General features: G+C 36.7%; 2 protein-coding genes across 2 annotated transcripts; both read left to right on the top strand.

Moving 5' to 3' along the window:
- The first annotated feature begins 14589 nt into the window (after positions 1 to 14589).
- LOC145168597 (O-fucosyltransferase 37-like) lies at positions 14590 to 16696 on the top strand. Its single transcript, XM_079087372.1, has 6 exons — positions 14590 to 15255; positions 15401 to 15572; positions 15661 to 15750; positions 15855 to 16048; positions 16115 to 16373; positions 16460 to 16696. The coding sequence occupies exons 1-6, from the start codon at positions 14603 to 14605 to the stop codon at positions 16595 to 16597; spliced, it is 1506 nt and encodes a 501-aa protein (XP_078943498.1). The 5' UTR covers positions 14590 to 14602; the 3' UTR covers positions 16598 to 16696.
- A 6631-nt stretch (positions 16697 to 23327) lies between these two features.
- On the top strand, positions 23328 to 24905 carry LOC145107690 (mitochondrial pyruvate carrier 1-like). Its single transcript, XM_079044629.1, has 5 exons — positions 23328 to 23412; positions 23997 to 24101; positions 24176 to 24230; positions 24474 to 24609; positions 24684 to 24905. Exons 2-5 carry the CDS (start codon positions 24009 to 24011, stop codon positions 24730 to 24732), a joined length of 333 nt encoding a protein of 110 aa, XP_078900755.1. The 5' UTR covers positions 23328 to 23412; positions 23997 to 24008; the 3' UTR covers positions 24733 to 24905.
- The last annotated feature ends 534 nt before the right edge of the window (positions 24906 to 25439 follow it).

Below are 25439 nucleotides of genomic sequence, written 5' to 3'. Positions count from 1 at the left end.
TGAAAACGATGACGAACTGATCCAAGTAAGGACAGCATACCCTATTCATTAAGTCCATGAATACTGCGGGCGCATTGGTCAATTCGAATGGCATCACTACGAACTCGTAGTGTCCGTAACGAGTTCGGAAGGCTGTCTTCGGAACGTCCTCCTCAAGCACTCGTAACTGGTGATACCCGGATCTTAGATCAATCTTAGAAAAGTAACTCACCCCTTGCAGCTGGTCGAATAAATCGTCTATGCGTGGAAGAGTTTAACGATTTTTGATCGTAAGTTTGTTGAGTTCCCTGTAATCGATGCACATACGGAACGATCCGTCTTTCTTCTTTATGAACAAGACTGGTGCTCCCCAGGGTGAGAAGCTTGGTCTTATAAAGTCCTTGCTGAGCAGTTCGTTAAGTTGACCGGACAGTTCTTGCATCTCAGCGGGTGCTAGACGATAGGGCGATTTGGCTACGGGGGTAGCCCCTGGAACTAAGTCGATCCTGAATTCGACTTGACGTTGGGGAGGTAAACCCGGTAGCTCTTCCGGAAAGACGTCCGGGAAGTCGCGTACAACGGGGAGGTCTTTCAGGTCTTTTGTTTTCTGCCTCGTATCGACAACGTGCGCCAAGAATATACGATATTCCTTGCGCAAGTACTTCTGGGATTGAATACTCGAGATGATACGAAGGCTCGTACTGGGTTTGTCTCCGTAGATCAACAAGTTTTCGTTATTCGGTAGGTTTAGGCGGACTGCTTTCTCGAAACACAAGATGTCGGCGCGATAAAGACTCAGCCAGTCCATGCCTATAATGACGTCGAAACTCTTGATAGCTACTGGTATGAGGTCGATTGGGAATGAATGATTATCTAGTGTGAGGGTACAACCTATGTAAATCTCGTTAGAACTCTCTGTCTTTCCGTTAGCCATTTCTACGACGAAGGTTTCTTTTAGTGCTTGCGGTCTTGACTAAGTAAGTGTTTAAATTTTTGGTTTACGAAGCTCCTTTCTGCCCCACTATCAAATAGGATATAAGCATAAGAGTTATCGAGAAGGAACGTACCCGTGACTACTGTGGGGTCTGCCACGGCTTCATTGTGGCCAATAGCAAGTAGTCTTCCTGCTCTTCCCGCATTCCCAGCCTTCAGACAGTTTCTTTTGAAGTGCCCTGACTCACCGCACCCGTAGCAGGCCTGACTCACTCCAGCACCGGGAACCTGGGTGATGGGTTTGGGTGGTGTTCTGCAAAACCGAGCGGTATGGCCCTTCCGGTCACAATTAATGCAGTGCATTTCTCGGCAGGGGCCGTTATGATGGAAAGAGCACTTGGTGCACTTGGGTAGGCTCCCTGCATATGGTTTGGCTGGCACAGGGGCAGCAGGAGTAGTGGCAGCATTGACAGCCACCGTCTGTTGGTTCTTGGAAGAGGGTTGAGCTAATTTGCCCTTCTTTCGGTCCCAACACTTCCTCTTGTTGTCAGCTGTTTTGGTTAGTGCGGGGGCAGTCATTGTAGTTGTTGTTGGAGTAGAAGGAACCTCGTGATCGATGAGCCTTTGGGCCAATTCCTTGGCACTATCAAAGGTCGTAGGGTGTGATGCTAGAACGTTCCCTCTATATGGGGGTACCAGACCCCAGATGTATCTCTCGACTTTCTTGCTTTCGGTGGGGACCATGTTGGGACATAGAGTCACCAGGTCGCAGAACCTGGCTGTATAAGCCACTATGTCGGAACCCTTCATTTTGAGGTTCCACAGTTCCTCCTCGAGCTTCTGAATTTCACCCCTCGGGGAGTGCTTCCTTGTCATAAGGTCCTTCAGTGTATCCCAGCCCATGGCGTTAGCTGTTACCAGTGAGAGTGATTTGACATGGCCATTCCACCACGTCAGGGCCCTTTCGGTGAAGGTGCAAGCAGCGAACTTTATCTTGCTTCCTTCAGGGCATGAGCACATCTCGAAGATTGCTTCTGCTCTCTCGATCCATTGGGATAGTGCAATGATCCCTCCAGTTCCGTTGAAGTACGTTGGTTTGTAGCTGATGAAATCTTTATAGGTACACTCCCATGCACGTGGATGGATTTCACCATGGCTAGAGTTTGTGCCAGTCCCCGTTCCACTGACACCACCAGAGTTTACTTGGGCCATGGCTGCGGTCACCGCTGCCTGAAACATCACCGCATCGAACTGCGGAGGGGGTGGTGGTGGTGGAGTTTGATTCACAGGCGTGTTTCTGGTCGGACGCTTTCGAGGCGGCATCTTTTACTGAAAGTTTTATAAAGATGATGATAATAGTAAGAATCAATTGAAAGCATGATGAGAGTGTTTCATGGACTAAATCGCCATAGTCCAACTATTAGATAGAGGCATAACAATAGAGTATGGAAACACAAGAGTAAGGACTTTCCAATAGATTAGATAACTGCCAATATTACTGGTATTAATGATGTAAAATGAGTTCGGGAAAAATGACCTAACAGTAGGTCTTACATCAAACCATAAGGGAAAATGTTGGCAGCTTAGTAGTCTAGTTAGAGTACTTTTAAAAGTTAGGAATGTTTCACAGACAAGTGCTCCATAGAGCACAGAAAAGAAAGGCTATTCCTTAACCAAAAGAGAAAGATGAGTCGACATCTTCTACCGGCGACGGGTATCCCTCGGGCGAACTCTCAGGTCTGCCAGTTGGCGTACAACTTCCTGAAGATGTCGCTCATGCGCCCTCTGACGCACTCGGAGTTCCATGACTTCGGCTCGGGATTCAGCTAACTGTTGCTGCAGAGCCTCATTGGTTCTCCTGGTCCTTTCCATAGCCTCTTCGAGTTGGCGAATGCGGACGGTGTTAAGGCCAGAGTTGGCGTCAACTTCCATTACTCGATCGATGGCTGCATGACCTTGCTCGACGTTCCGAGCAATCCTACGGACCATGATGGGCAGGACTCGGTCAGCTGAGCCTCCCTCGTTTATGTTGTAAAAGCTTCGGTCTCCGTTGAAGGGTAAGGGCTGACCCTGCTCATCGCTCCAACGGTTCAAGGTTGTTGCCCACAAGGGAGTAGGACCTTGAAATGCTGGATGGGGGTTGAGGTTTGGGACTTGACCTTCTTGGGGTAGGTTGTTAACCTCTGGTTCGGAGTCGGAGCCATCCGAAAAGCCTTCTGCGAGGTGATCATCCAAAGGGATCGGGTGATCCTCTTCTGGCTCATCATCAAGCCATCCACCAATGCCTTGGTTGGGATAATACGGATCGCCGGGGAGATGGAAGCCAACCATGTTATCTACGCGAGAGTGGGGAAAAGAATAGTTAATAGACGTACTAATGAAGGTCCTTTCTAGTTTGCACATAAGTAATTTATAGTAACACAAAATACTCCTATAGTATTTTAGGTTTAAGTTCTGTTCTAATGTTCTTGTTGTAGTAGTGTTGGTAAGTTTTTAGACTTGTTGCAACAGCACAATCATTCTTAGGCACATGCTAGTCACTCCTTAGAAAATATAGTTGATCAGGCTATATCCCCCTAGGTTTGACTATATGTCTCTAAGCCTAATTGTGTTGTTCAACAATCGTAATACTTTTGTTATGTTCTAGTATGATACTGACACTGGTATGAATAAATGTATATATACTTAGTTAAATATTTTATTATTTAAAAGTATATATTTTTGGTCAGAGTGTTTTAATCCCGATGTGTTTATAGTTTGTATATCTTTTATGGGTTGATATACTCAATTCACTATAAACAATGCTCTGATACCAATCTGTCACACCCCAAAACCGAAACGGCGGAAACGTTCTGGGGTGGAGGACATCATGTACAGTGTCACAACAAAGCATAATAGTAAACAAGCAACAACATCCATTGCATTAATAGAATAATATTAATACAAGCGTGTTCTGAATAGTATGTAAGACACCAAAATGTATAATAAAAATAAAAGATGAGTCTTGTATGTGCTCCATCTTCTCAAAAGCTTCCTCGGTACCTGTCTACTGATGACCTGAGAATACAAGTTATTTTGAAAAGAGTTTATCAGCATTAATGCTGGTGAGTTCATAAGTATTTAGTATCATTGCTTGTATGAAAATGTTTGTAACAACGTAGTGTAAATGTTCATAGCTGTTTGTAAGAGTTTGTAAATAGTTATGCTCCTTAGAAAATCCTATATTTTCTAGTGAAATGTAGTCTTCTACCAAGACCCGACTGTTTGTGTATTTGTTCCTTATGTAGTGTAAGAGTTTTTCCCTAGTGAAACTATCATTACGAAAATATAGTTTACTTAAACGTGTATGTGACAGAATCACAAAGGAATGAAATACAGACTCCAGGTAGTACTAAATGTACAGTACACCTCGGGGAGTCTAAAGTGGTAAAATGTAGACTCCAGGTGGTATTAAATGAACAATACGCCTCGAAAAGTCTGTTTTGACTTTAATTCTTAATTGGCTAATTAAAGGTTTGAATGTGAACTCGTATGTAACCATGTTGATCAACGGCTGAATAACTGATGACCCTCCGGTGTCATATGTAATGAGGTAACATTCTGTCATCTCTTGGCCTTATCGGTTGGGACTGTAGCTAGCAGTCAGGGTGTGGGAGTGTCTGTCCCGTATAGATCTATACACACAATGCCCGTCTCCCTCCAGGAGACTCTGGTTACAAAGTGATACCACAATGAAGTGGTGTATCTAGAAGTAGTATGTCACATTCTATTTATAGTATTCAAAAGTTTTGTATAGTATATCATAGTATAGTAATGTTTTCTCTGTACTAGTGTATAGTATACTCTTTTGTGGAGTGTATAGTATGTTCTCTTGTATAGTGTATAGTATTGTATAGTGTATAGTATATATTGTTTCTCAACGTAGTACTTATGTAGTGATTCGTAAATGTACTGATTCTTGTATGTATCGTTGTAGTAGTAATAGTGAATAGTAAACCCTTAACTATACCTATTATAGTTAAATAGTAATGTTGTTTGTATGCCTTCGTTACACAAAGGTACTGAACTGAAGTGAAAGCTTTTATATCCAACACACACACACACACACACATATATATATATATATATATATATATATATATATATATATATATATGATACATAACTAAGATTTCAACGACATTCGGACAAATAACAGGATACCCTAAGTCCACAACCAAACAAGGAACAGGAAGTAAGGTGAGCTATCAGTCCTAAGTCCTTCAAACCTTACTTATATAAATATAATTGTATAGATATGAGTTTGACAGTAATGTAAGGTTAAAAGAGTTTGAAAACAGTTTTAGCATTTAAAAGAGTTTAGTAAAAGGTTTTGAAGTGCTTGTAATCCATAAGTTTGATAACAACTTGATAGTAATAGTAAATCTTTCTGTTTGTTCTAGTTATCAATCACGTATGATTAAAGCAATAACTAGAATGTTTCAACTTGTATCCCCCCCCCCCATAAAAGCATTTAAAATCATTTAAAAGGTTGATTAAGGGGTATGAACTCACCTGAAATGAGTGACGCAAATGTAAGATCAGAAAAAGGATGCTAAGTGTCAAGTGAAGACTTGAACACACACGGATCCTATTTAGCATAAAAGACACATATATGCATGCAATTAGTGTTTACTCAACTAATCAGGTAAAGAATAACACTTTAAGGACTAAGGAATCCTTAAATGAAGTGTTACAATCACTTAGGATTGCATAAAAGGAGTGTATGGTTACCAAATAGAGCTTTCGGTCCAAGTGGTATTCTCGGTTCGAATGGTTCTCGGTCCGAAGGGTTCTCGGTCCGAATGGTTCTCGGTCCGAAGACCGAAAACTCAAGATCTTTGGTGCATGTGGTGTTTTTCAAGGGCTTTCAAACATGCATAGGGGTTCTAAGTGTTATCCAAAGCCTTAAGTGCGTTTTAAGGTCTTAAAGGCACCTTTCTTTAGGGGTTTTCGGTTTAAGGAGATGCACTAAACCAAAAACTCCTTTTGTTCTTGGAAAAAGACGATTTCAAGGCTCTAAATCAAGTATCCTTACTAGATAACAAGTGTAGGAAGTAGATACTTACAATATGGAAGCAAAGAAGGGTGTTTTTGGTCCAAAACACTAGTGTGTGTTCTTGGTGTTCTTGGTGTTCTTGAAGAACACTTGAAGATCTAAAAAAAAGAGAAGATTTCATGGATGAAATCATGTATAACTACTAGATGAAGTGTTGTAACAACAAATCAAGAGAAGAAACACTTACATTTTTGGAAGATTTGAAAGTAGCTCTTATGATACTTGAGAGAAAAATGTGGGTGTTCTTGAGGTTGGAAGTAAAAAGTGAGGAAAGAAGGAGTAAACTCATGCCTTAAGCATGAGTTCTCGGTCAAAAGGGGGGTCTTCGGCCCCACCCCTCATGTTTGGCCGCAACACCTTATCAAGGTGTTATTTGTTTTATTTGTTCCCCAATAATCCTAAAAAAAATACTTCCTTTCGTTTATTCTCTCGAAGAATAAATATTTAAAAATACCCAAACGGACTTTAAACCGAGCTAAAAATTAGCAGAAATGAATTTGACTTTTAATTGATGTTCTTGACTGTAGAGTTTGTACAAAAGAAAATTTCGGGTTGTCACAGCACTGCTGGGAGTTCTTTTGGACAGGCAGCTTCGACAAGGAGTCGAGGCTCTGGGCTGATTGATCAGTGTTTAGTTTTCGCCTAGGAGGTGTATCCCGCTCCTGCAGCCTCATTGAGTTGGGGAGGCGTCTAGGGATTTACACTGTTGAGGAGACTCTGAGTCCTCATTTTTATGCATTTTTGGATAGTTGTATCACTGCTCATCTGCAGGAGTATAGCTTCATGCAGGTTTGGGCTCATGCTCGAGGGACCTATGTCTCCCGGGTGGCCAAGGAGAGCGCCTTCCGTTCCCCTATTTATCGGTTGCTTCACTGATTGGTTGCATCCACCATTTGTCACAAAACATTAGTGTGACAAGGTTCCTTATGGTGACCTTTTCTACATGTGGTGTCTTACTCAGATGGAGGTTCGTCTTCACCTTCCTTTCGTCTTTACCCTTTACCTGTCTGGTATGGCTCTAGGTACCACATCCTTGAGCAGGATTTGCGGGGGTCATTAGGTTACTAGGCTAGCCCTATCTAATGGGGTTGACACCAGTTGGATGGTTCCTATACCTATCTGAGAGCTGAGTACTACTGCTCTCGGAAAGATGCAGGTTTTGACTAGGGAGACGGGGAAGACTTGGAGGATACGGAAGGATGAGATCATCGAGCGGATTTGACAGGTGGAGCCGGAGGTCGTTCCTGAGCCTGGCTATGTGAGGCGTCAGAGACCTAGGCATGCAGAGTTGATGGTCTGGAGCCTACTCATGATGATGTGATGTGGGGTCTTGCTGTTGCACGGGAGGAGCACCGTTGGATTATGGCTTTGCTTTTCATGGTGATGCGGCATCTGGGGATGGACCATCCACCCTTTACTAGTGCGGATCCTGTTGTACCACCTTCTTCTCAGCAACACAACACTGGTTACGATGGTGTCGGTCCTTCAGGTACGTATCCTGGAGACACTGATGATGATGATGACGATGACGATGATGATGATGACGACGACGACGACGAGGAGACCGAGATGGAGGGCGGTGAAGAGTAGATTTGTGAGTTTTATTTTTGTATTTCGATATTTTATTATGTATTCTGACATATTCTATTTGGTTTGGGATTTATATATTTATGGTTTTTACGCTTCATTTGTCTATCCAAATTCAGATGTTGTATTGGTTCAGTCAAGACTAAACATAGTTGATCAGTCTATGCCTAGGAGTGACTCAAATTTTACATACTGAATTTCCTAGATATTTATAATTATGTGTTGCGTTTAATTGTAATTGGCGGTTCATTATTTGTTTTATTCTTCTAGACTATGTATGGATCAACTAGGTAGGAAAAAGTCGGTGGGCTGGACCAGTTTGGCATATAGCTGTTCTGAAATCCAGCAACCCAACGCGACAGTTGTAGCCTAGTCACCTCTCCAATACATAATCTATTAGTAGGAAATTTTATGGTATAAAATTTTTAGTTATAGATTTGAGGACAAACCTAATTGGAGTATTTGACCTATGCTATAGTTGTAATTTATAAAGAAATACTAAGGGGCTGTTTGATAGTTGCTGATTGAGTAAGATCTGACTGAGTCAGAAGCTGACTGAGTCAGAATTCTGACCGAGCCTAGCTCTGACTGTAACTTGGATGTTTGATTATGTATCTGACTGACTATGATGAATGATGAAAATGACCATACTACCCTTTTGTTCTATTACAACAATGTACTTTAAAAAAATCTAAATAATTACAACAATTTAACACATCAAACTTTAACATCTAAAGATTTGACTAAACATTTTTACAATTATTTGACATACCCATTGCTATATATTGTTTATATTGGTAAAAAAAAAAAGCAAAGTACGTTGTTATTTTCTATGCCCTTTACTAAACAAAAATTTTTAAACAAATATTCAAACTCAATATCCCTAAATTGAAACATAAATTACATCTCTAACTATAATAAATTATAAGAATACAACATTTCATTTCATTACATCTTGAACAATCTGTGGTTGCCACACCTTCAAGTCATCAATAACAACTTTTGATCTTATCATTCTCTTCAACCAATGCAAGTTGAATCTCAATGCTACAATCAACATTTCCCCCTCTCTTCTTACATGAATTCATTCTAATTGCAAAATCTTGAATGTTTAAATACATAAAGTTGTTTTTCCAGAATTCATTCCAATGCTACCCTTTTGGATATCTAGCACCTATAACCAAAATACCTTTCAAATATCACATTTATAGTGGTTAGAAAAGGGCAAGATGGCAAAAGATTCTAAGCTTTACAAGTGTGAAGCTAGTGACAATGTATGTACTGTTTGCAACAAAAGCAAGGATTGATGTACATGAAACCATTTCACCATTGGCAACCTTTATGTCATATTTTCCTTTTAACACCATTTTCACATCATTACCCCCAACATTTTCCATCCTTGAACACTCCTACATAGGAGATGTCTGAGCAAGAATCCAACATAAAATGTGACAAATTAAATACTCAATCTAAGAACAAAAGCAGACATCAAATTTAAGGTCTTCAGTGACAACTGAATTGATCAAATTTTAGGTCTGATTTCGAGAAGTACCAACATACTAATATACATAAATCCAACTTTTCAAAAAAAAACAAAGAAATTAAAAGATCATCCGATTTCTGAAAACAAATCCGAGAAATACATGTACCTGAAGTGTGGTTGAAGGCGCTGGTTGAAGGCGTTGGCTTAGGAGCGGTGGAGGTCGATGGTTGTGCTTGAGGCGCCGGCCGCAGCGAACGTGGAGATTGTGTCGCAAAAGAACGTGGAGGACCGAAGGTGGTGTCGCAGTTGAAATTGATACAATCGACACATTTGAAATCAACACATTTGATTTTGTGATACAATCGGCACATTTGATTTTGTGAAATCGACACAATTGAAATTGATAGAATCAGAAAAAAAAATCGACAATCAATGGATTGCAATTGAAAAGAAATTGATGGAGGTGGTGCAGAAGAACGTCCGGAGAAAGGCGTGAGAAACAGTGTGGGCAAGGAGAAGGAGAAGGGCAAATAAGGGAGAATGAGATTTCGTTTCCAGTCAGCGACATTTTTTTGAACGACCGAGTCAGGAGTATATGGACCGAGTTAGTGGCTTAAATGGTTGTATCAAACAAGCCGACCGGACCGAGTCAGCCAAAATAGTCTGACCGGACCGGGTCAGACTCAAATCAAACAGCCCCTAAGTCACTATTCTTAAGGAAATACTGATTCGCTATAGCTAAACCTATGCTCTGATACAACCTATGTCACACCCCATGCCCGGCCTTTGACGGAAACACCGAGCAGTGTGACGGTATACTAAGCACCAATCCTATTAACCTAAGAATACATGCATTTTAAAAGTCAACATAATGTTGGTGAGTGCACAAGTTTTTATATTTTGGAAACTTTTTAATTTCTTTTTAAGAATACTCTTCTTTAGTGAAAACCTTTCTTAATTATTTATCTAGTCTTTTATCTTTTAAGATATCTTTTATAGATCTTAAATGACTATCTTTTCAGGATATCTAACGATCCTAACGTATTTTAATTAGGATTGTCCTTTGTTAATCCTAATTTACTATCTTTCAAAGATTTCTAACGATCCTAAAGTATTTTAATAAAGATTGTCTTTTGTTAATCCTAATTTACTATCTTTCTAGGATTTCTAACGATCCCAACGTATTTTAATTAGGATTGTCTTTTGTTAATCCTAATTTACTATCTTTCCATGATTTCTAATGATCCTAACGTATTTTAATTACCATATCAGGCGTCCCTAATTGTAATCTAAGCACTAAGGCAATTTTTTATATATTAACATGAGCCCTTATAATTGACGCTACAACCGTAAATGTACCCCTGATCACGACGCTTCATCGGACGCCGAATAGTAACTTATATGGAAGGTATCTTGCCGGGATTGTAGCTAGCAATCGCAGGTGGGGTTGTCATGGCCCCGTATAGATCTATACATAACGTCTCAGGTCTCACATGATCAACGATTATAGGTATTGGGGGATATTCCTAATTCAATCAATGCTTTTTGATGAATAACCAACTCACTAACGTATTAACCATAGACTTTTATCTTTTTATCTTTTAGTCTTTTAATCTTTTATCTTTATCTTAATTACCCCTATATATATATATATATATATATATATATATATATATATATATATATATATATACCTTAATATATGTATATATACATCACACTATCTTTGTATATACCTCTTTCGGGTATATATCATCAAATGATCTTTGCATATATATATATAGTTATTATCGTATTGTGACATCTCCAAATTCACAGTCATTTTAAAAAATTCTATTTACGTTTATTTTAAAATCAAAGTATTCTTTTTGAAGAATAATATTGCGGAATTTGTTCACAGAAAATATGATAAATATATTATCAAAACATTTCCGAATAAATGTATTTTGTTTATATTAAAACATTGGGACGTCATCGTAAATACAGAAACATAAGCATAAACAGACCTTACATTCATTTACATTAATGATTTGCATCTCATTTAATCTCTCAGTGTAATGTATCTTCGTATCGACACCTGTGATACAAATAAACTGAGTGGGTCATGTTGGAAACCCGGTGATATATATATATATATATATATATATATATATATATATATATATATATATATATATATATAACTCGCAATATACAATTTCACCTCACATAAGCAATTTTACCCCACCCTGTTGATCCTCACAACGACACGATCTATACTCTCGAATCTAAAATTAACAACTTTACCTAATTCATACTCCCGGATCAGGTATGTCAAATCCATGCTCTCGGATCAATGACAAATGACTATGCCCAATCCATACTCTTGGACTAGGGACGAATGACTATGTCTAATCCATGCTCTCGTATCAATGACAAATGACTATGCCCACTCCATACTCTCAGAATGACTATGTATAATCCATGCTCTCGGATTAATGACAAATGACTATGCCCTCTCCATACTCTCGGACTAAGGACGAATGACTGTCTAATCCATGCTCTCGGATTCATGACAAATTTTAAAGTTCTACCCTCCATGTATATCTCACCCGTACTTATAAGAATATACTACCCGATATTCGTCTTAATTAATTTAGGTTCATTCTGTATCCTAAATTATCATATATTATCAGATATGCTCTTAACACGTATTTCAGCTAATAACAAATATTTCACACACAAATATATATTTAATACTTTAATCAATACTTGTATTAAAATCATGTTCATGAAAGGGACTATGCACTCACTTGTTAAAGTGATGACTCCAAACTCGGGTAGCGCTTCGCTTCTAACAATTTTATTTTCATTCGACGAAACCTAGTATCATTACCACTAGATTTTAGTCTAATATTTATTGTGACTAATTATTAGTCTACATTTACGAGCGATATTGTTTTATAAGAGTTAAACAATACTTTTCAACTACTATGTACAGGGGCCAGACATGAAACACCGGAGGCAGGACCATTTTGGCATAAAAGCTGTTCTAAAATCCAACAACCCTATGCGACCCTTCAAACCAAATTCCCCGTACCGCGAGTAGTTAAAAGATATTATGATAACACATTATATTTTATAATAGTTAGCGCATATATTGTTTATAGGTTCATAATAAGGATAATTAACTTAAACATAAGATATACTTAAAACACGGTAAGCATAACTCTACTTACAGGTGGTTTAGCGAGAATCTGGATTTTACGCGGGCAGAACGTCGTCGCTGAATCTTTCTAAAAAGATCCTTGTAGCGCTTCAGCGCTCACTTTACTATACTAAAACTACAGAAATAGAAGTCGAATCACGAGGGACCGAAATGCTCGGGGGATAAGAAGAGAAAGACTCTTGAATCAAGAGAACGGTGCAAGAAATATAAGAGCTTAGAGCCTCTTATTTATAGTAATTGAATTTTCAAAAACTACCATCTATAGTTACTTAATGACCTTATAGTTATTTAAATGACTAAACACCAATTTATACTACTATTTTAAATAGATTTAACGATATTTGTACTAAACTAATGTCGAAAGTACTCAAGACTAGTCTTATAACGACCGCATCATCGATACCTTGTAATGATATATACATATGTATATATGTGTATACGTATATATGATTTATACTTTATTTTAATACGTAAATATGCTATTATAAATTATAACTTGTTCATACGAACTCTGTTTTTGACATTCTTTATATCCACGCGTAGCTATCGACGAGATATACAACTTTCGTTTAGACTTCGCCGACTAATTTTGACTTTATTTTCCGTCCATATTTTTATAAAATTAAATGATTTTACTAAAATCATAACTTTCTCGTACGAACTTCATTTTTGACATTTTTTTCTCAAAATTCTTATTTTTAAGGGTATTACAATTTACTTTTTGGTGGCATTAGCTAAAAGTCAACCATTCTTTTCGTAGCTTTTTACGTCGTACATTCGTTGTGCACGACTAACTTTTATATCTTATAAAAATCATATATAATTCATACGGAGTCGTATTTCTACGAAATTTATATTTTCAGGGCCGGGAAGACGTGTACTTTCTAAATATATAATAATATGGCTTGTTTGGATTTCACTTAGCCCGTTAAAAACAATTAATTTCCAAAGAAAATTGAATATTTTCGGAGTGTACACAATTCGAAAGCCTATGCCCATCACCACATGTAGGAAAATACTTGGTTGAATCAGCTGTCGAACTGGCGGTCAAACCGATTTAACCGAAAACCGGTGACCAGACCTATTCAACTAAAAAACCGGTATTTAAAACATTGATGCAATACTTAATTAAAATCACTAAATCATCATTACGTGGGTGTTTGGGGTAACTTTTTTAAATAACTTATTAGCTTTTTTGTTTTTCAAAAAGTTAATAAGCTAAAAAAGTGTTTGTGTATTTAAAAATCATTTTTTAAAACAATTTTTTGGATAGGAAAAAGTAAAGCTTTCAAAAAGCTAAAAAATTATAGCTTTTTAGCTTTTTAAGTCATTTTACTCCTTAAAAGCAACTTTTCTTATCCAAACTCTTTTTAAAATTAACTTTTCCTAAAAGTCATAAGCTAATAAGCAATTTTCTTAAAAATCACTTTTGTGTTAAAAAAGCTAACCCAAAGATGCCCTACATTTCTTTTTGTTCCGCATTGCTATGAACGTAACTAAAAATCTTCTATCTAAACATTTGTTTTAAAAACTGGTTCGAGCCGGTTGGACTGAGAACCATTGATGAGAGTGGTTCAATAACAACCGGTTTTATGTCAATTTCTAGACTAGATCAAAACATATAGTTTCTTTATAAAACATGTTGAACTCGTGTGATAGAACCGATAAAAACAGTTTGAACCTCTTTATTGGATTTGTATAGTTGGATTTCACTTGCTCATTAAAAAAACAACTCGTTTCCAAAGCAAATTAAATGTTTTCAGAGTGTACACAACTCAAAGGCCGAGACACACCAGCTAGATGTAGGAAAATTCTTGGTTGAATCAGCGGTCGAACTAGTGGTCAAACCGGTTGAACCGGGAACCAATCACCAAACCAGCTCAACTAAAAAAAATCGTTTTTAAAACATTGATCTAAACACACATGGCTAGCTTCTATAAATACAAATCCCTGTTCTAACTCCATAATAGAGATTTCTCAAATCTAAACATAGACAGTTTACTCATATTCTTAAAATTGGATACTAATTAAGACATTTTGACTTGAACATGAAACTTGATGCTTTAAAAGAAAAAGAATTGTATTATTCAGGACGTAAGGACAATTGGTTTTTGGATAGAGTATTTCATTGTTTCTAAAAGTTAGGGTTAGAATTACAAATTTCACGAAATTGAAGGGCTTCTTTTAGATAATTGTGTAAATTTTGTTGCAGTCGGAGCAAATAATCTGATCGTTCTTCGGGTCGTTAGTATATTTGCCGCCAAAGTTAACTGATTCTCTGATGAACAGTTAAAGATGCGCCATAAAATGCCAAATGATTCTGTTATGCTCACTGCTCTCCTTCTTTCTCTCTCAATCAGCTCTAATGGCGAAAACCAAATCCCTCAAGAACTCCATTGTAACCCTTAATCCCCATATCTTCCCTCAATTTCTCTCTCTCTTTTCACCCAAGAATCACCCGAGAAATCCCCAATTATCTTTCGCCCCTTCAATGCGAGTATTATTCTTCTTCTTCACTTTCTTGTTGGCTACGATTCTATGCTGTGTAGCAATGAATCCGTTTCTGAATACACCATCGTTGTCTATATTCTCTCAGTCGGCTTCATACTCGCCACTATTTCTGGCGTCATTGTCCTCCGTGTTTCAAGATCCAACTGCTGCTGATAACAACGATGTTCCTGTAAGTCTCACCACCACTGCAATGGTGCCGTTACCACCTCGTTCTGTGACAGGAACTGCGTCGGAGTTCTGGCAGCAGCCGGATGGGGAAGGGTACCGGCCGTGTTTGGAGTTTAGTTTGAATTATCGGAGGAGGTCTAGTAAGATTGCGAAAGAGAAGATGAAGTTCTTAGTGGTTTTGGTTTCGGGAGGATTGTTTCAGATCAGGAATCAGATTGTGGATGCTGTAGTTATCGCCAGAATTCTCGAAGCTGCGCTGGTTTTCCCCGTTTTACAGGGAGATGAGAGGTAACAGTAGCTCAATTCAATTTATTAGGTTAAATCTGTGTATCTTCGTGTTCCTAATTGTCGATTTAGGGTTCATAATTGCTCCATATGTCATCTCTTCCCTCTTCATACTTGGTTTTTGATTTACATATTTTTGCTTATGCAGTGAAGAATTTTCAGAAATTTTCGATGTAGAGTACTTCAAGAAGACATTAAAAGCCGACATTAGAGTAGTATCATCTCTTCCCACTACACATCTGGTTTCATGGCAATCATTAGAGAATCAAATTCCACACAACGTTCCCCCCTTTTGGCTTCGCGCAAAATTCTTAAAGAAGGTAAGAAACATCAAATTATCTGTTCAATTTCACTTTCTATAACCAAAACCACCATTTTAACAACCTTCATAACCTTCACATTTTTCAGCTTAATGAAGAAGGGTCTCTAGTATTAACAGGCCTAGACTCAAAACTTTCCAAGAATCTTCCACTCGATCTTCAAAAACTCCGATGCAAGGTCTTAAACATGATCCAATTTCCAATTTCTTTTTCCTTTTTTTTTTTTCACATCTCGGAATCATTCCAGTTAAATTCATATTTACATTTTTGTATTAATTTCAGGTTGCATTTCACGCATTGAAATTTGCAAAACCGATTCGAGATCTTGGAAACCGAATCGCAAGAAGAATGTGGATCGAGGGCCCATATGTAGCCATTCCTCTCATACTAGAAAAAAATCTCTGGTTAAGAACAAAAGAGTACAATTCTATTATAAACAAAGAACCCGGGTTTCTTAATGCGTCAGAAGTAGCAAGGTACCATTTTCTTTAATTCCATCTTTATAACAAAAAAAAGAAGCTTAAAATTTGTTACGAATTCAGGCTGCTTAAAGAATTAGGAGCACCAAAAACTGCTCGATTGTACATCGCAAGTGGTGAGCCATTTGAGGATGATGAAGCCATTCTGCCATTGAAGGCTGAGTTCCCAAACGTGGTGACAAAAGAGATGTTGGCTCGAGATGGTGAACTTGATCCATATAGAAACAAAACCCTAATTTTGACTGCAATCGATTATATTGTGTCACTAAGTAGTGATGTTTTTCTGCCTTCTTTTGATGGTAATATGGTCCGAGCATTGCAGGTATATGAATTACTTTTCTTGATTTTTACAAGTTTTAATTTGATATGATATGGTAATTAATATGGTGATTTATTGTGGATTTTAAGGGTCATCGTGCATATGTGGGGCATAGAAAATTTGTAACAATGTGGAGGGATTTCAAGGGGCAACCGGAGACAAGGGGTAGGAGGAGAGATATAGATGTAATAGCCTATCCGGTGCCCGAATGTATGTGTAAACACTAGTGTCATGGGGGTATTTTGGGAAGAGTGCTTCTGGCTTTTTTTTGAACCCATTTGGGATTCTTGTAGCATGTTCATATTGTATCAATTCTTAAATCATGATTTTCAATTGTATCTAGGCTTCTTATATCATAAAGAATTCTATATGCTCTACCCATTTTGACTATATATGGGATTCTTTTCTTCAAAATATATTCTTTCAAGTTTTAACCCCAAAATCTTTTAAGTGGGCTCTTGGTATTTATAGTGCTAAGAAATGATAATGATAAATATTAACTATAGATATTGGATGGGATGGGACCCACCTCAAGTGGGGTCATTAATTGCACCAATTGGTTTATGGTGAATTTTGATTTTATTATGATTTATAGTGTTTTTAATTGTCATTGTGCATATGTGGGACATAGAAATTTTTTAACAACTTTGAGGAATTTCAAGGGCAGCCGAGGCCAATAAGTAGGAGAAGAGATGGAGATGTAATAGCCTATCAAGCGTCGGGATGTATGTTACACATTAGTCTTGAAGGTATTTTGATTTTTGGGAAGAGTGATGGGGTTGTTTTAACTTTTAACAAATTTGGGATTTGTAGCATGTTCATATTGTATCAATTCTAAAATCAAGATTTTTAAGCATGGTTTACAATTGTATCTGATTCTAATCAATTTTTAATGGACCAAACTAGACAAGTACCAATATGTAAAGATTTAATTTTAGCCTAATCTTATCCGGTAACGACCCAATGATATCTATCTATCCCAAGTCAAGAATTGATACAATATGAAGATTATGCTACAAATATCAAATAGGTTCAAGAACAACCAACATTCTTCCCAATAATATGTCCTTAGGATGGTGTTTACAAATACATTCTTTCACCAGAAACTCTATTATATCCTTGTCTCACTTCTTTGTCCTAGGCTACGACTGTCTCTTGGAATTCATCAACATTGTTACTAATTTCCTGTGTTACACATATGCACAATGACCCTTCAAAAACACAATGAATGACATAGAATCAGGTTCACTAGCTAAAAGACAAACTTTTGGAAGTCAAGAGAATACACTAGTGTTGCATCATAAAATTACATTGTCGCTACTTATTAATATTGTAGGTTAAAAATGACTTGCAATTGTCTAAGGTTAGTCTATAAATATAATACTATTATAGGGTTGGGATCATATTTGCCAATTAGCCAAAGATGTTAATTTTGACCAGACAGATAAAGGCTCTAGACAAGTGCCATGTTTGCAAGGTACGACTCCAACATCCCTAAACCCACCATGGTGGTGATGTTAGGTGGGGCATGTACAGATCCATGCACATCACAATACACTAACATATATATGTATATATACAAATATAAACTATATACAAAATTGTCACCATAGATCACGCTTAAAAATGTAATGACTTCACCATGGGTTGTAATGCTTGAGGTTTGGTCTTGCCGCCACATCATGTCTTACATAATTTAGAACCTTTCTTTAGAGGCATAATAGTTTTACTTTTCTTCTTTTGTTTATCTCTTTGTACGTGTTCATTGCAAGAGACTAGGAATCTATATTTTGGTTCATCGAGTTCTGGTTGTTTTCTTCTAATTATATGTCACAAATACACAAAATATGTTCTCTTTATACGTGTTCATCACAAGAGCTAGACTAGAAATCCATATTTTGGTTCATCAAGTTCTGATTGTTTTCTTTAAATTATCTTTCATGAACACAATTAAACACACAAAATAGCACAACAAAATGGTATCATGGTATTAAGGAGAAGGATTTTTTTATCAATATGGATTTTTTAGGAGCTCTTGCAGTATTATAATCAAAATGAATAATTAATTTATTTGATACAAATGACAAATTATAACTCCAAACAATTATAAATAAATAATTGTCATATTACAAATAATAATAATTATAAAAAATAACCTATAGACATGATTACCGAGAGATGATCGGGAGATTTCATCATTGAAAAGCTTGTAAGAGATTGAAAAGATGATTTCAGCTGATGAAATTATAAGGTATTTATAGGTTTATTTGGGACGTTGGATTTTGATTTTAAGCGATGTGGGCTATGGAATTATAGGTTTTGTAAAGTGTTTAGGAGATGTCGAGTGGGAATAAGTGTTTCCTTGGGGTTTACGAACTTGGTGATTAAGGTGGTGGATGTGTTTACGATGCCAGATTGCCAGGTATAGTAACTTGAGGAGATATGGGATTATGGGTGTGTGGATGGTTTGGAATTAAGATAATGGCGTGAATTTAGGAAGGTTCTTTCCGGTGCAAGCGAAAGGTTTATGCATGCATGAAGAGGAATGGAAGGTGGTGACGTGGAGTAAGGATAACCATGAGCTTAAAACTTGTTATATGGGAATGGGATTATGATGACGAGGAAGAGGGTTTAGTTGTAGAAAAGCTAGTTTTAATTAAATATGGAAAACATGGTTTTGTTGCATGGGAGTCAGGAGAGTGGGTTTCTATGTGGGATGATGAGTGATTATGAAAGAGTTGGATGAGGATAGTTGCATGAGATTTTTAATGTAGGACATCTTTTTTTTAAAGGAAACTTTTATAACCAAGGCTTCGGTTAGATTTTATGTACCGACTAATCATCCATTGTAAACATGAGGCATAGCCTCATGATGCCCTGACGTTATACCTCATGTCCTGAAGTCATTAGGGACGAACCTTCATGGCCATAAGGGTTAACTAGTGTCAGGATTTGAGTATGAGACATATTTTATGGGTTTTGCAACGTTAGTGTAAGGTTTTGGGTTGGTGGCAATATGTGATGCAATTTCAGATTTTCACATCAGTTTTCGTCCAAACTTTATGTAATGTTTTAAAAATTGGTTTTTTAGTTAAATCAGTTTGGTGACTGACTCTTAGTTGAACCAATTCGAACAAGGAGTCAACTCGGTTTTCAGTATGATCATGTATTTACTTATTTATTTATTTTTGTGTATACACACACGCACAAATTAATTAATTGACATGTCAGTTAGACTACGAAAATGTACACATTAACTATGAATTTCAGTCATTTAATAAGAATTGTCATTTCATATTGACTAGAGAAATATACACTTTTACTACAAATTTTAGACATTTAATAAAGAATTTTCATTTCATCTGTAAATTATCACGTTATTTTGGCTATGAAAATGTACATTTTAACTACGAATTTCACACATTCAATAAGAATTTACATTTCACCAGTGAATTGTCATTTCATCAATGAATTGTATGTCACTTTGATTACGAAAATATACATTTTGACTACGAATTTCAGTCATTTAATAAGAATTTTCATTTCACAAGCAAATTGTGATTTAAATTTGACTACAAAATTATACACTTTGACTACGAATTTAAGACATTTAATAAGAATTTTCATCTTACCTGTAACATCCTAAAAACACGATAAAATTTTTCATTTTTAATTTAAAAGAAACCATTGTTTTCAAATCAAAACCATATCAATCAAGTGATAAATACAATTATTCCCAAGATCCGTTTATCTGAAAATCTCCCAAAAACATGTCATTGAAGGCTTTGTACGATCATGCCTTCGCCTTGCCCCAGTCATCCGAAGTACCTGAAACATAAAACTGAAATCGTAAGCCAAAGCTTAGTAAGTTCCCCCAAAGTACCACCACACAAACATATAACATATACAATTCTGCATGCTGGGTCCACAACCTCCCAGTTGTCTTACCATGACCCATAACCTCCCGGTTGTCTTACCATGGCCCACAACCTCCAGGTTGGATTGCCCTGCATATAATGTACTGGGTCCACAACCTTCCAGTTGGATTACCCGGGCCCACAACCTCCCGGTTGGATTGCCCTAGTTTGTTGACTGACAGTACAAATAAGTATAGTCTCAACCCTAAACATACCATGTCGACATATAGCAGATAACAAACATTTTTAGCAGATAGTTAATCTTATAGCCAGTAATTACAGGTAGTCCTACAGTTCTACTAGTCTAATGTTGGTGATTTTAGTGTCAACATGTCATTTTAAGTAACTGGAACAAACATGTGAGCTAAGGGGCTTCATAATTTGTACTCTATTATATGTAGGGGGTTGTGCGGAGTGCACGCATGTATAAGATCGAATTAGAAGTCGGTTCGACGACTAGTCGGGGGTCCAGGGGCAGCGCCCCCGGGTCCGGGGTTTCCAAAGGGGCAACGCCCCTTTGGCGGGGTCTAGGGGCAGCGCCCCTAGCGGGGTCCAAGGGGCAGAGCCCCTGGCTGAGGTCCCGCTAAATTCAATTTCTTGAGGGTGTTTATGGTAAAACTAACGAAACTCGTTAGTTTTGGGAACCCTAAATCCTCATTAAATCCGGATTAATATTACTTGCTTCCAAAGCAACTAATGACGGCCCAACTTAATGAAACCCTAATATCGTTTATTATATAAACGACTCTTCTTTTCAGAAGAGGGTGACGATCTTAAGCTCTCGTTTTTCATCACACTTTCACAGAATCCTCTAGCATATTGGCTTACGATTTCTGTGCCTAGAATCGTAAGTGTCCACTTGGATTATCCTACGCTGAATTTCTTGTAACCCAGGCATATGGTAGAAATATCAGTTCGGAAAGTGATATCACGATCCAAGTCGGTATCCAGATCTCCACTACAAACCCTAATATTCCCAACATCTAACGCGTATCCGCAGTCATCAGATAATCATACAGATCTACTACAAATTCAGCATAACAATATTCAATATTTCCATATCAAATCCAGTAGGCCGATCTTGGTGCCTTCGACCCACAAGTATAGTGAGGAAAACTCACATCTCAGTCTGAAAAGATCGTTGAACAGGACACTGCTCTAAATATCAGCTCTACCAGTCACCTATTCATCAGATAGTGACCAATCTCGAATACAACTCAAAATACCCAAAATACCGTTAGGTTAAACTTGGTCAAGCCCTGGTCAAAGTCAAAACAAATCCACACTCGAAATTCCCACAGCCACTAGTCACGTCGTGACCAATAAGTCAAAACAGTCGAGGAACACCATCCTCACTCATGACATACAAGAGCTCACCACGTGAGGATGCTCTGGACAGAAGTGTTGAATGAAGCTCTTAATCCCTTTTTGGTCAAGCGACCAAATCCTCCATAAAGTCTTATTTACCCCAGAACATCGTAAAAATCATGGCTTTTTGGACATGTATGTCCCAAACACTATCTAGGGAACAAAATGAGTAAATGACAACAAATCTCATGCATGTAACATAAAACTCAACCATATTTCATATCTAGCATCTATATTACTCAATGGGCATTGGAGATATATAAAGCTGACAACTTTATGGATTTCAACCACTACATTATCTTGAATATGAAGGATTCAGCATAAAAACCTAGATCTAAGCTTATATATACTCATAAAGCAATGAACTTGAAACTCACAAAGGTCTAGGAAGGTGTGAAAATGCTTGATGGTGAGACTTGAAACTCACAAATAAGCTCAATATCAAAATATGGATGCTAGGGTCTCAAAGGGGAGTCATCTATTTCTATTACTACCATGGACAATCATCTACACATCACCATATGAGAAAACTTGAGATTCAGAACCGAAGCACATACTGCCTATGTATTGCTACTCTCTTTTCATTCTCAAACTCCACTTTCAAGGATTCATCAATGTACTTAGTTCTTTACTTTCAACATAACCTAATAAACATTTTACTATTAATACATTGTTCTTCTAAAACCTTACCAATTTATTGCATAACTTTCAATTATACACTTCTTTCAGGAAATACCTAAATTAGACTTTGTGGGTCGTGCTTAGCACGGGCCTGACAACGTACCTGGTATATATATATATATATATATATATATATATATATATATATATATATATATAAATTAATAGTTGGTCTCGAAACTATCATGAGATACGAGACCGTCCCCCAGCTTACCTCTTGTTAGACACTCGACATCATTTTGCAAAATAATAATAATAATAAATAGGGAAAAAAAGTCCATAGATGACTTGGATTTTGGTGGTTAGTAAAAGTATTTGCTATTTTGGTATTTTTCATTTTTACAGCTGTTTAAAAAAAAACTATTATGATATGTGCTTCGTATCAAGGTTGTCAATATCGGGATCATACGTAGGATCGTTTTTGGGTTTGTAAGATCGGGATCGGGATCCTAAGATCCTACAAAATAAAATATAATTTTAATTTATAATTTTTAATCATGAAAAATAGTTCAAACATTTGATTTTTCGTTCAAAAGTTATAAAAACTTCAAAATATTAGTCATAAGTCACAACACAAAATGACAAATGCTAAATTGGTAAGGGTAAAAGACATAAAGTGGTAAAAAAACTCATATAAAAAAAAAATCAAAGGAGGTAGGATCGGATCGGATCTCGATCCTACGATCTTACGATCCTACCCCAAATACGATCTTTTTACGATCCGGATCGTTTTTCATATCTAGGATCGTAGGATCGTACGATCCTACGATCAGGATCGCGATTTGGACAACCATATATTATTATAGGTAAAAAAAGTTATAAATTAATTAAAATTTTATGAAATATCGTATACATATATATTGTCCTAGTAGACTAGGACGATGTCTTAATTTATCCCTATAAAATAGTTATACGTGAGAAGGCGTTCTTCTGATATCCCATATATTATTATAGGTAAAAAAAGTTATAAATTAATTAAAACTTTATGAAATATCGTATACATATATATCCCACTGGTTCTTCCTACCAAAGCCGTCCTCTCCATTTCTTCTACCATTCTCGCCCTTTTTCTTACGGTTAGAATTTCCAATTCTCCATTAATGTTTATTGAGCTCCCTTTTTCTTTTACGACACATCCAATCGTAGTTTCTCATTAGAAATTAGGTTTGATAATTTCGATTTTGTATAAATTGCAAATTGGCCATGGAATTGTTCATCCATGTTTTGAAAGAACTTTTTTCACGATTAAAAATCTTCGAAACTTAACATTCAGATGAATTCTTAACGCTTCGCTGCATGATACTATAAATTTTAGTTTTCATTTGAACTAGTTCTAGATATGATCGATCTGTAAAGCAATTACCCCGTGACTCAATCTGTCAGCAACTCAAATTCATACTTGTCTCCTTCCTAATTTTTGTTCTTAAAAGAGATGCATCATGCATGATCTCGGGAATCGCGACTCGATTAAAAACAATTATTACTTTAGCTTTGTCTGTTTTATCTGATTGGCGATTTGACTTGTTATAATTTAACTGCGACGAATTGATTCCCGAAATTCATACTTCTGGTAGTTTTAAATTTTCAAGAGAACAGAGTTATGAAAATACAGTTATCTTGAATGCTCAACAAATTTCTTTTTGAAATTTTACCTTTGCAGAGAGGATCATTTATGTCGTTCTTCAGGACATACTGGAACAGTCCTGTTGGACCTAAAACTACTCATTTCTGGGGTCCTATGGCCAATTGGGGATTCGTTGCTGCGGTATTATTTTCCACTACTTTTATTAGAAATTTCTATAAAAACTTGAAACTGAATAATCATTTGCTGTATGGCAGGCATTGGCCGACCTTGAGAAGCCTCCGGAGATGGTATCTGGCAACATGACTTCAGGTTCCTACTTGCCCATACTTTTTCTATAACATTTCCAACAACCCCTAAACTGACCCATATCATAAGATAGGTTCGTAGTTGCCCATACTTTGTCTGCAAAAAAAAAAAAAGTTATTCTTCGGATAACTCCTAAGTCATCCAATATTTTGAGATGTAACCTACTAGGTGATTGGAGTCCAATCCTTGGAATTGAAATTTTTACACTGCAGCTGTTGAGACTGTGTTATTACTTTTGGATTGTAGTGATGTGCGTATATTCGGCTTTATGTATGAGATTTGCGTGGATCGTTCGGCCTCGCAACTATCTTCTACTTGGATGCCATATCTCAAATGAAACGGTTCAACTTTTTCAACTTTCACGATGGGCAAGAGGTCAAGGGTAAGCTACATTTAATATGATGCTAGTTGCATTTTGATTAACACTTTTTTAATTTTTTTTTTCTTTTTTAAAAGATATTTGCAGCAGAAGGAAGATAAGACACCAATCACACCATCACCTTGACTTCAGATGGTTTCTTTAATTTCGACTTTTAGGTGGTTATTTTTCGGTTTTACTGTAAATTTAAAGCTTCTAGTTCTAATGCATTTTACAGTTTGTTAAAATATTTACAGGTTTATATCTTGATTTGTAATAATGACGATTTCCATTATTGTATCATTTCTTTTTAGAGTAAATCACATTTTTGGTCATGATTATTTTTTATTTTTGCAATTTTGGTTCATATTTGTGGTCTTTATAACTTTTTGTTCCATGTTCTAAGTAAAAATGACTATTTTTTTTTGGTACTTCGAGTATAACCAAATTATCGTCCAAAAAATATAGGAAATCTATTTGGAACAATCACCAAAACTATTACAAACATGTCAAATAAGGACCATACCTATAAAAGAAAACCTTTTGAGACCAAAGTTGTAAATGAAAACATTTTGGGACCAAGTTTGAAAAAAGCAGATATATTAAGGGACTAAAAATATAATTTACTCTTACTTTAATTTAGATGAGCAGCTCCACATAATTTTAATTAAATTCTTGTTTGACAACAATATACTAATTTATTATTATAAATTTTTTTGCCACTCGTAAAATTATCATTCAATTTGTTAAATATATATTGTTGTCAAACAAGAATTTATAACTTTGGTATCAAAAGGTTTTCTTTTATAAGTATGGTCCTTATTTGACATGTTTGTAATAGTTTTGGTGATTGT

The sequence above is a fragment of the Lactuca virosa genome, chromosome 4, assembly GCF_052849685.1.
Source record: "Lactuca virosa cultivar CGN04683 chromosome 4, Lactuca_virosa_CGN04683_v6, whole genome shotgun sequence".
Taxonomy (NCBI): domain Eukaryota; kingdom Viridiplantae; phylum Streptophyta; class Magnoliopsida; order Asterales; family Asteraceae; genus Lactuca; species Lactuca virosa.
The sequence above is the reverse complement of the archived record's forward strand: the minus strand, read 5'-3'. Positions and strand labels throughout refer to the sequence as shown.